The sequence below is a fragment of the Castanea sativa genome, chromosome 10 (genome assembly GCF_040712315.1).
Source record: "Castanea sativa cultivar Marrone di Chiusa Pesio chromosome 10, ASM4071231v1".
NCBI lineage: Eukaryota > Viridiplantae > Streptophyta > Magnoliopsida > Fagales > Fagaceae > Castanea > Castanea sativa.
The window spans coordinates 17,300,513-17,312,142 of NC_134022.1; the positions used below are offsets into that span (position 1 = coordinate 17,300,513).

Sequence of the window (11,630 nt, forward strand, 5' to 3'; positions counted from 1 at the left end):
CTTTTGTGCAACTCTAACATACCACGTTCACTAATATGGCCAAGTCGCATATGCCATAATTTTGTGTCGTCAGTGCTAGACTCCACCAGAGTAGTGACTGTAGCTCTTCCTACAATTGTGTTCTCAATCAATCTGTAAAGTGTGCTTACGTTCTGTCCCTTCATCACCATCAAAGCGCCTTTGGTAATGTTCATGATTCCACCCTTTGACGAGTATGAATAGCCAAAATCATCCAATACTCCTAAAGAAATTAAATTCTTTCTAAGATCTAGAACATGTTTGACATTACTAAGAACTCTCACAACTCCATCAAACATCTTGATCTTCACGGTACCAATCCCAATAACAGGGCATGTAGCATCATTACCCATTTGTACTATACCACTGTTGTAAGGCTTATACGTGTCAAACCAATCTTTCTTTGGAGTCATATGATATGAGCATGCAAAACCCAAGATTCCAATAGAACATTGTTACCTAATGAAACTGAAAGTAAATCTACACCAACTTCACAATCATCTGATGTTTCTTCAGCAACACTAGCTAATTCTAAGGGCTTCTCTCCATTCTTCTTCTCCTCCAAATGCTCTTTCAACACTTTACACTGATTCTTGTAGTGACCTTTCTTGTGACAATAAAAGCACTCTACATCTTCTTTTGCATGTGATTTAGACTGTGATCTGTTCTTGTTGGAGTTCAATCCTCTTGACCTGCTTCTACCCCTATTGCTTGACTTAGACTTTACAATAAGTTCATCAGCCTGAGAACCATCACCATCTTGCTTCATCTTTATATGTGACAAGAGAGCACTAGTTACCTCTTTGACTACTATAGTCTCTTTCTCGTACATCAACGTAGTCACTAGATGATCAAAAGAAGTAGGAAGCGATGCTAATAAGAGTAATGCTTTATCTTCAACCTCATAGTTCACCCCAAAACTTGACAATTGGGTATTCAACGTGTTAAACGTGTTGGAATGCTCCAACAGATCTGAACCCTCCTTCATATGCAAACTATAAATACCTTCTAGTTTTTCCCAAACCTCCTTTGCGGTCTTTGCTTCTAGGATGTTGTGAATGACCTCATCACCTAGGTTGAGACAAATAGCGCTAGCTACTTTCTCATCCATCTCTACCCATTCTACATACTTCATCATTTCCGGTTTCTTCTCCTTCCTAAGCAAGGCCTTGTGAACTCCTTGTTGAATTAGGAGATCCTTCATCTGCCTTTGCCAAAGTGAAAAATTTTCCTTACCACAAAACTTCTCTACATCATACTTTGTGCTTGACATCTTTACTGTATTCAAAGGATTGAATCCTAAGTTGGCTTTGATACCACTTATTGTGCAGATAGCACCCCAAGACTCAAATCAATAACAGTAAATAAGCAAAAATTAAATAACAATCACACACAAAGAATACAAGAATTTACATGCTTCGGCAAATTGCCTACCTCCACGACGACGACGAAGAAATTTCACTATAAAAATAGGGAGATACAATAGTGCATAAGAACACTCTCAAGAAACCCAAATCCCAATTACACCCTAGCACTTTCTCATAAGAAAACACAAGACTGAATACGCCACAACTTTTTCTTTGATGCGGCTATACTTCTTTTCTTATTTTTCTTCTTATACGGCACTAGGTCTAATTGGAATTACTCTCATCAATATTCCTTTTGCCGCATATCATAAAGCACATATATATACATGTTACTTTATCAAGTCAGCTCCTGGGACTCCAAACACAACTTGTATTAGGTCAATTACTATGACTGGATTGGGCTTGGTTGGGCCTTATGGGCTTGTGGCAAAATTCAAGTCACACTTCATGCCACATTAACATGTGTCTTTCATGAAAGAGCTATATATATATATATATATATATATATATGCATTAATGCATGTTTAGATTAAGAGAGACAGATTTTTAACTAAGTGATTTGGAGTTTTTTCCCCAGGACCAGCTAGCTAGCGATCCTTAATTTCCACCTCCATTCCTAACTGGAATTTTCCAAATGACTTAATTAACTAAGGCGAATCAACTTTGATTATTGTGTTCCAATTTATTCCACTAATTCTTTATGAAGATTGTGGAATTAGTTTGAAATTTTTTATTTTTTATTTTGAAAGGGAATTAGTTTGAAATTAGGCATATCAAGAATCCTCCCACACATTTTGAAACTTTAGCAGGTAAGAGCATCTCCAACAGTCATTGTATCTCTATTTTTGGCAGAAAAAACGCTACTGTTCATGCTCCAGTCAGTTCTCTATCAACAACACTTTTCCAAAATTTTTTTAAAGTTGCTACAGTACTTCTCTTAATTTAGAGAACACTGTAGCAACTCTACTCTATTATTTTATCTTAAACAATTGAACAGTGCTATTAATTTACCATTCTTTTTCTCTCACCCAAATGTTTTTCCTTCTTCTCTATTGTGCTCTTGGTTTCTCTTCAGAAAGCTCTCTCTCTTCAAGAACTCCTCTCTCATAAAATCAACACTCACTGCTGCTCTCTCTCACAAAATCAACCCTCGCCGCTGCTCTCTCTCACAAAAAACTCGCACCGTGTCTTTCACAAAAGAACTCGCACCGTGTCTTTCAATCGAAGTTCGCTCAACTACCTATGACGAAGAATGGAGTTCTGAAAACATCGACTCAACCTTGAATATTGGTACCCAAAATTTTGATTTAATAGGGTTTTTTTCATGTTTGAATTTATTAGTTTATCGTACGAGTTGATGATTTGGTGGTTTTGAATGATTTTCTATTGTTCTTCACCTCTATCTGGGTTTAGGTTTTGAGTTTTTGGTTCTTTTCTCTCTCTCTCTGTCTTTCACTCTATTCTTGATCTTTTCTCTATTTTTTATATTTAATTAATCTTATTAGAGTCAATAAACTAATCTGAATCCCTTTTACACACCCAAACCAAGAAAAATAAAAAAAACCCAAACAAACAAAACAGCAAAAAAGAAAATAGAATTGTTTTCCTCGTTTGATTCCCACCAACCCAAATTTCATGCCTTTATACACTGCTTCCTTTTGCCTCTTCAATAATCAGGTCAGTAATTCAATACCCAATATATTATGTCTCTGTTTTTTTTCTTTTTTTCTTTTTTTTTTTGGTGTGGAAATATTGAGAATCTGAATTCTGGGTTTTTTTGTAGCTGAAATTGTGATGGGTTTCAAGCTCTAATCAAAATTTTTGATCCAGTGATTTTTTTTTTTTTTTTGAGTTGGGGTCAACCCTGTTGATTGTGGTTGTGTTCTTTGTTGAGTTAGGCTCTGTTTAAAGAGCATTGTCATAATTTCCATATGATTCTGTGAATTTTTGTTTCTGAATGTGATTTTCATTGATAATGAGTGAATATGTGTGTTTCTGTAGCTAAAATTTAAAATTTTATTGACAAATGTATGGGTTCCTGTTGCATTGAATTTTGTGGGCCATGAATTAAAAAGTAGTGAAAATCTTAGAGTTCTTGTTGCAATTGACTTGTGTAGCTGTGTGTGTGTAAATAATTCTATGAATGAAAATGTAAGTGACTAATCTAAGAATCAATAATGGTGATAATGATTACGATAGAAGCCAAGCTGACCTGAACTAGATCCTTTTTTGAATACTGGCCCTGTAGAGCCGGATCAACCATTTCCATTAGTTTTTCTCTGTTGGTTAATTGCGGAAGAGCCTATAAATCACAGAATAGATCAAAATTACACTTTCAGAACTTTTGAACGTTAGCTCATTGTTTAGGACTAGAGGTTTTGAACTAAGAATCAATGTATAATAACTTCAAAGAGTCTTTGGTTATTGAAAATTTGTTGCAGCACATTTACATTTAGGGTGTCTTTTAGTGACACAATATACATGTATTTTTTGCGTTTATGAAGAATAAGTATCCTTATAGTGGTTTATGGTGTTGCACTCTCTAGAAGCCTTATTTTGAGACATAAAGAACTAGCATAAGAAGCTTGCTACTTAGATTTTTAATAATGGTATAGAAATGGGAGGAAGAAGCGGTAACTTAGTGAATTCATTAGGAACACCATTTTTTTTTTTACTCTAGTCATTGGAATAATAGCACAACAAGCACTCATAAAGCTCTAGTTAAAGATACAATGCTGGTTCAATGATGCTGATACTACTTGCTACTTACATTTTTTTTTTTTTTTTGTGGCAGCAACTTGGGATATTTGTTCCATGGGTCGTAATACAAATTATGCACATAATATGCTTCTAAATGACTCGGATTCTGATGATGATTTTGAGATAATTGCATTTCTTGCATTGGAAGAAGAATGATTAGAAAGAGAGAGTGTGTCAACATCACATCGTGGTTCTGTTCCAAGCCGTAGGTTCATCCAACGTGATCATGGGCAAGGCCACCAAAGACTTTTTCAAGTCTATTTTGTAGAATCACCAGTATATCCTCTTAATGTATTTCAAAGGAGGTTTCGAATAAGTCGTTCTCTTTTTTTACTTATTAAATCTAATCTAGAAGAGAAAGATGAATATTTTGTTCAAAAAAGCAATGCTGCTGGAGTGCTTGGTTTGTCTTCCCTTCAGAAGATGACTGCCGCACTAAGGATGCTTGCGTATGGAGTAGCTGCGGATTTTACAGATGAATATGTGAGAATTGGAGAAAGCATTGCAATAGAGAGTCTCAAAAAATTTGTTGAAGCCATAGTATATATTTATTCTACAAAGTACTTGAGGTCACCAAATAGCAATGACATTGCTAGGTTGCTAAGAGTTGGTGAAAGTTGTGGATTTCCAGGGATGCTAGGGAGCATTGATTGCATGCACTGGAAATGGAAGAATTGCCCATCGAGGTGGAAAGGTCAGTATACTGGTCAGAGTCGTGAGCCAACAATTATTTTGAAAGCAGTAGCATCATATGATCTTTGGATATGACATGCATTTTTTGGGTTACTTGGGTCTCATAATGACATTAACATGCTAGACCATTCTTTTATATTTACCAAGCTCACTCAAGGCCGTGCACCTTCGGTGAATTACCCAATCAATGGTCATGATTATACAATGGGATACTATCTTGCTGATGGTATATATCCTTCATGGTCCACTTTTGTGAAGACAATCACATCTCCACGAGGTAGAAAGAATAGTCTTTTTGCAACAACTCAAGAGTCAACAAGGAAGGATGTAGAGTGTGCATTTGGAATGCTTCAAGCATGATTTGCAATTGTTCGTGGGCCTGCACGTCTTCGGGGAACAGAGGCTCTTGATTACATTATGAAGGCATGCATAATATTGCATAACATGATAATTGAAGATGAACGTGATGCCGATGGAGCAGAAGACCTTGATTATGAACAAGTGCCTGAAAGCATCCCTATAACAGTGTCCTACGAGCCTACAGAAGAATTTAGTCAATTTACGGCATTCATTGCAGCCCATGAAAAAAATTAGAAATAAAGAAACTCATTCTAAACTCCAATTGGATCTCGTTGAGCACTTGTGGCAACGATATACCGAGTTGTAGGATCATCTAATTTTAAGTTTTATGCTCGCATTAATTTTTATGTCTTTAGTCTTTATTGTAATTTGAAATTTCTCTTCATTTATGTTAGTCATAGGTAAAATTCGTTGTAATTTGAAATTTATCAAGTCTTTTTGAAAAATATGACTATTGAGAAATATTACCATTTGAAAAAATGACCATTTAAAAAAAAAGGTATTGAAAAAATATAATTGTTGATGAAAATGTTACCGTTGGGAAATTTAAAAATATAACTGTTAAGAATTTGAAATATAGTTGTTGGGAATGAATAAAGAAAGATTAAAGAAAAAATAAATAATGAATGAAGAAATAATATTTAAATGAGATAGAGAATGGGATAGAGAATTTGTTGGAGAGTATTTAAAAAAGTGAGTAGTTAAAATGTAAAAGTCACTGTACATTCTTCAAACATAATAAAAATTTAGAAAATTTACTGAAAATCCTTTACGTTTTAAGTTTTAACAACCATCAGTATATTGGCTTCAAAATAAAAAATAATAATTTGTGTACGTGTTTCTGTCACCTGCATTTGTAAATAAATAAATAAATGCCACCAAAGCATTGCAAATGCAAACAGTGGTTGGTGAGAGCGCTTCTAGTTCTACTTCTAGCTTAGCTTTAATAAAAAGTAGCATCATTTTGCTGCATGAAGCTTCCACGTGTAATGCCTATTACTACTTTTCCTCAAAAAGCGGTGATATATATGAACCGTCCTATAAAGTTCCTAACCTCTTTACATTCGTGCACGTGTCCACGTGTCGGTCGGATCCATTCCAGTCCATTCAGCAGTCAGCACCATGCAAATATATCACTTTGAAACTAATTATACCATCACACCTTTAATAATTATTATTTATGAAAAAAAATGGTAAAATTTTGTATCTCTAAACTTGTTAAAAGACAAATAAGTAGCTTAAATAAAAAAAAAATTTATTATATTATTATATTTTATTATTGGCCATTAATTAATTTTTTTGAATTCAATTATGAAAACAAATATTTATGAAATAAAGTAAAAATACTTAACAGCACGTTATACAAAATAGTTCTAAATGCTTGCCGCCTAACTTCCCTTTTTTTTATATATAGTTATTTTATTTTATTTTTATATATAAAAAGTTCATGTAGATAGAGTTTCATTATATAAAACTTCAAGAATACTCTGAAATTAAGACACATAGTAAAAAGAAATCGATGCACATCTCAATCCAATGGGAGGTTAATTAGTCGTTCAAGCCATTTGCTGAGCTCATGTCACATGATTACATGAAAGCTGTTTAAGAAACTACCAAATAGTTTGCCAGAACTCAAAAAGAAACTCTTTCATTTTTTCCTTGTAGCAATTGCTCTTAGCCGAGTCAGTATTAATAAAACTAACAATATCATATCCTTCTTAATATAATATTAATTCCAAACACATAAGAGAAACTTAATTACACCAATCAAGTCTCATTCTCAAAAAATAAAAAATAAAAATAAAAATTACACCAATCAAATCTCAATATTCAATTGTTTCTCAAAAAAAAAAAAAAAATCTCAATATTCAATACACTTACATTAATTAAGGGATGTGAATATATATAATTCTTCCCAATGCAAACTACTAGTCCAACGTTCAATGGACTAACTCCCCAACCCAAAAAAAATAAAAACTTTAATTTATTAAATTAAATTAAATTCCAGCCACGGCGCTCACCCTGATAAATTACACCCTAAAACAAACAAATTAAGAATAGCTTCAAAAGACAAAAGCAACATCAGATGTGCCACCACTCTCTTCAACCCAAGGAAGATTCAAGCTCAGTTTTCCACTATCCACCAACCACTCAAACTCTACCTCAGCCCCATCCAAGTAGGATTTCTTTGGAGACACACTTGAGTATGCCAAGAAATCACCATCACCCTTAACTTTGATTTTAACTGTCTTCTCAGCTCCAGATTTGATATATTCTAATTCTTGAATGGTACCACCACTGTTAAACATGTTTGTTAGCCCAATTGGAGCAAATTTGATGGTAGGGTCGACCTTCTCAATGGGCACAAAGCTGAATAGCTCAAATGAAGATGGTTGGATAGTGACTTGAATTGCATCAGATTTGGGGGTCATTAAGGCCAATTCTTCAGTCTGATTGAGGTAGACCAAGTACTCTTCAGACTTACCCATTTGAGCAGCTTCTATCTTCTGGTCCCATTCGATGTCAAAGACATGTACTGTACCAGACATTGGCTTGTAGCACTGAGAGTGGCCCTTGATCCTTTGCTCCTTGGGGTCCCAACCAGCCCCTTGGCAGTTGAATGCTCCAATTACTCCTCCAAACTGCATAACATAACACGTTAAGTATGTTTGCCTTCGGAAAAAAAATGATAAATATGAATCAATAAATGTAAAGACACCAACATTTTTTTCACAATTCAGTTTGTTTTGATTAATGAATAATAAAAGTGATTACAATAATGAATCTATGTTATTCCAAATTATATCTAAAAAATGTCATCAATGAGACTTGAGTGGTTGCCAAAAACTGTTAAGATGAAACTTTGTATGTGTCAGTGACTAGACTATTAGTTCAACATTATCCAAGCACAGGAAAAATGAAACTGACCTCTCAACTAACATATCCAAAAATATTTTTATTATTGATTAAAGATGAAATTTTCTGTACAAGTATAGATTGATCAAAGAGTACATCTCAAAGAGAAATTCATACCTTGTTGAAGTTCCAAATTTTGAGAATGGTTTTCTGATCAAATAGAGGGTTCTTGAAGAGGCAGTCTCTAGTTGGGAGAGCAAAATATTGACACTTGGGAATGGTAACATCAGGATACACTAGCTTCTTGATTAGATCAAAGTCGTGGCCGCCTAGTGAATCACTCACATAGACAGGACCACCACAAATGGCCCTTGATCCTGCATGGAATTTGGCACACAAATGGTCTGACTGGAACATATCCCAATCGGGTTGTATGAACTGGGACATCCACATGCTGTTATAGGCACAATGAATCATATGCACCCCTTGTAGCCAATAGACTCCCATTGGATCCCCATTTGGATCTTGGAACCAGAAATCATCACCTGTAACATAAAAAAATAGCAAAATCAACCTCCTTGTCATATTAAGATTTTTATGTGGTTTAGAAACTAGTGGTAGAGTGAAAAAGAACGTTTGGTTGGACTTTCTTACCAACTCTTCCCATGGAAATTTGATTTGTCCCGAGAAAGAAGAAGTCATTGCATTGTTGCATGCTAGAGATGAGTCCATTTCCTTTGAAGTTTTTGGCAAGAGAACTTGTCAGTCCCTTAAAAAAAGCCTTTGCAAGCTCCACCCGACCTCCATATTCTTCGGAAACATACTCAATACTCTGTATTGAAAATTAATTGATGGACTATTCAAACACATAAAAGGTTAACTAACAGAAAATAGAAAACTGGGGTTGTGTAGAAGACCTACATGAATGACATCAACTTTCACTCCTGTTATTCCAACTTCGGCAAGGTAGGAATGCATCGAGTCATAGAAATCCTCAGCTTGATCAGGATGAACAAGCCCAATCCCGCCTTCAACGATTTTCACCACAGCAAGATCCTCCATGGTCCCATCAAGCCCAGGAGAGAGTTTGCAGGGAATAACCTTTGTACTGAGATGCGTTGAACCTGGCCTAACACCACCCCAAGCACCACAAAGAGCATGCCACACATAAATATCATCCAAATCTTTGAACTTTGTTCTCAAGTCCCTTGTGAAAGCCTTCATTCCATAGTTTTCAGCCTTACATGAACAGCTCCCACAACCTGGGCTCGAAACACTGCTTTCTTCTGCACCAAACATCTCATTCAACTCTTGTTTAAACTTGATAATTTTCCTTTCAAATTCAGACAAATCAGTTACTCCAGATTGAGCCGCCTTGTCACGATCTTTCTCCGCATGCTCTAGCTCTATTGCCTTTGAGATCAGCATCTTTGGCCTCTTTGGATCAAATGAAGGAGCATCAGGACCCAAGAAGGAACCACCTTTGTATTTTCTAAACTTTTCACATTCATCAAGCCGGTGAAGCCTGGCAGTCATTTGAGTTCCACCAAGAACAAGATTTTTGGTATCCTCATTCGGGTTCTCACCATCCATATTGATGCTTTGCCAGCCATCATCAATGATGACAAAGCGCGGTGAGACACCACCCTCGACGAAATCATTCACTCCATGCCAAACACCAAGAGGTTCAACGGTTAAGTAGAAGGCATCCCAAGTGCACCAACCAAATTTGTCAACAAGATTAGGGACTGTTTTCTCTTCTAAGAGCCTAAATGTATTGAGATGGACCCTAATAGCACTATAGGCCTCTTTCATCAAGTTGTAGGGATTATCACACACATGCACATAAGCAATTGCATCAAAATTAGATGCTTTCACCTGGCTAGAACCGCTCTCAGCACAAATCATGACATGCCCATCAGACCCAGGATGGAGAGCAGACCTAAAAGAGCCATCAATAATAGGTATAACAATGACATAAGACCTTATTTCAGGGACATCTAAGAGCACCCATTGGGTCTCCATTTGTAAATTTGACCCAGAATTTCCCACCCACATGGTAGACCACCATGTTTTGAACCTAAAGATACTTAGAAAATCTCTACCATTTAGCCTACCCAAGGTGTTCATCAACCTATCAGATGGCTCATCCTTATTAAATCCAAGAAACCCACCCCTATGAGAAAGCTTAAGGACACGCTGGAGCAAGGTAACTGAAGCATCGGAGGATTGGCAGATTGAAGTAAAGGGACTAAAAGAGACATTGGTTGGAATTTCAGTGAGCAAAGGCACACCTTTGACACTAAACTTCCCATTTGACAAATCAAAATACTTGTCCAATCTCTCCCCTTGGAGGACACTTAATTTTGAAGCAACAGGGTCGTTAGGGGGTGCCATGATTGAAGAATTTCAGAGAAAAACAGAGAAAACAAAGGAAGACAAAAACAGAGAACCCTTTGAAGAAAAATAAAAAAACACAAAGCCTAGAGAAAATTTTGGTTTTAACGTGGAAGATAAGGAGCCCTAACTTGATTTATATGGGAGTAAGAGATCACCGAGTTGTTAATAAAATATAACCAACTTTGATTTTTTTTTTTTTTTTTTTGGGGGAAGTACTATATTGAATGAGCAAAACTTTGATACGCTTTGTAGTTATGGAAAACTAGAAGAGAATCTCAAGGTAGACTTCCTAATATTTCTATATACCACAGTTGGAATATACAAATCTTTGATACACTAAACAAATAAGGAAACCGTGAAAGAGAGATTACTTAAAAGACTGCTTGGTAGAGAATGAATGCAAATTACAAGAATATAGGATGATTTGGTTGACAAAGAGCTCAAGAAGTTGTTTAGTTGCACAGAAAAAAGTGGGAGAGCTATGCATATATAGGCAGAGAAGCTGAATTAGGTGATTGGAAAAAATGAATAAACAATAGAATCAAGGAAGCTACTAAGATAAGAACTTTGGGCGGTTGTTGCCTTGTTGGTAATGATTGGTCTTTTCATTCTTTTGGGCTTTTGAGTTCTTTATGTTTTATTCTCTTTTAAGACACGAGGAACCTCCTTAAATGAAAAACATGCCGACTGGTTGTTTTCATGGACAGTGACTACATATTATCCCTCTCCTTTTTCTAATAAAAAGGAAAAAACATTAGACATTGGTTGAAAGTGGGAACCTCCATGGTGTGCACATGCGTGCCACCTTGCCATCCATGCATGCCAATTACATGTATATGTAGAAGGATAAAACCTAGTTCACACACATTATTATTACTAAAACACCAACTATTAAAGAGTGTTTTATATATATATATATATAAAACACCAACTATTAAAGAGTGTTTTATATATATATATATATATATATATATATATATTTGGGTAAACTACGTATTTGGTCCTTATCTTATACATCATATTTCAATTTGATCCCTAACCTTTTAATTGTGTCAATTTGGTTTCTAACCTTTCAATACCGTGTCAATTTAATCCCTACAGTTATCTTTTGGATGAAAATTAATGACGTGTCTAATGGCCAAAATAAAAAATTAGCTTCTGTTGATGTGACAATAA

The 11,630-nt window shown here is 35.5% G+C and overlaps 1 protein-coding gene and 1 pseudogene across 1 annotated transcript; one reads left to right on the forward strand and one right to left on the reverse strand.

Moving 5' to 3' along the window:
- The first annotated feature begins 4,002 nt into the window (after positions 1 to 4,002).
- On the forward strand, positions 4,003 to 5,432 carry LOC142612131 (uncharacterized; annotated as a pseudogene).
- Positions 5,433 to 7,016: 1,584 nt separating this feature from the next.
- On the reverse strand, positions 7,017 to 11,056 carry LOC142611759 (stachyose synthase-like). Its single transcript, XM_075783886.1, has 4 exons — positions 8,976 to 11,056; positions 8,709 to 8,886; positions 8,232 to 8,599; positions 7,017 to 7,840 (listed from the first exon to the last, which is right to left on the reverse strand). Exons 1-4 carry the CDS (start codon positions 10,449 to 10,451, stop codon positions 7,262 to 7,264), a joined length of 2,601 nt encoding a protein of 866 aa, XP_075640001.1. The 5' UTR covers positions 10,452 to 11,056; the 3' UTR covers positions 7,017 to 7,261.
- Positions 11,057 to 11,630: the final 574 nt, after the last annotated feature.

Bases quoted from the DNA above. Each gene is read 5' to 3' on its own strand.
- LOC142611759 (XM_075783886.1), bottom strand. From the start codon at position 10,451: ATGGCACCCCCTAACGACCCTGTTGCTTCAAAATTAAGTGTCCTCCAA. The intron at 8,600-8,708 runs GTAAGAAAGTCC...TTTATGTTACAG, and splicing joins AATTTCCATGGGAAGAGTTG to GTGATGATTTCTGGTTCCAA. The intron at 7,841-8,231 runs GTATGAATTTCT...TATGTTATGCAG, and splicing joins AAATTTGGAACTTCAACAAG to TTTGGAGGAGTAATTGGAGC.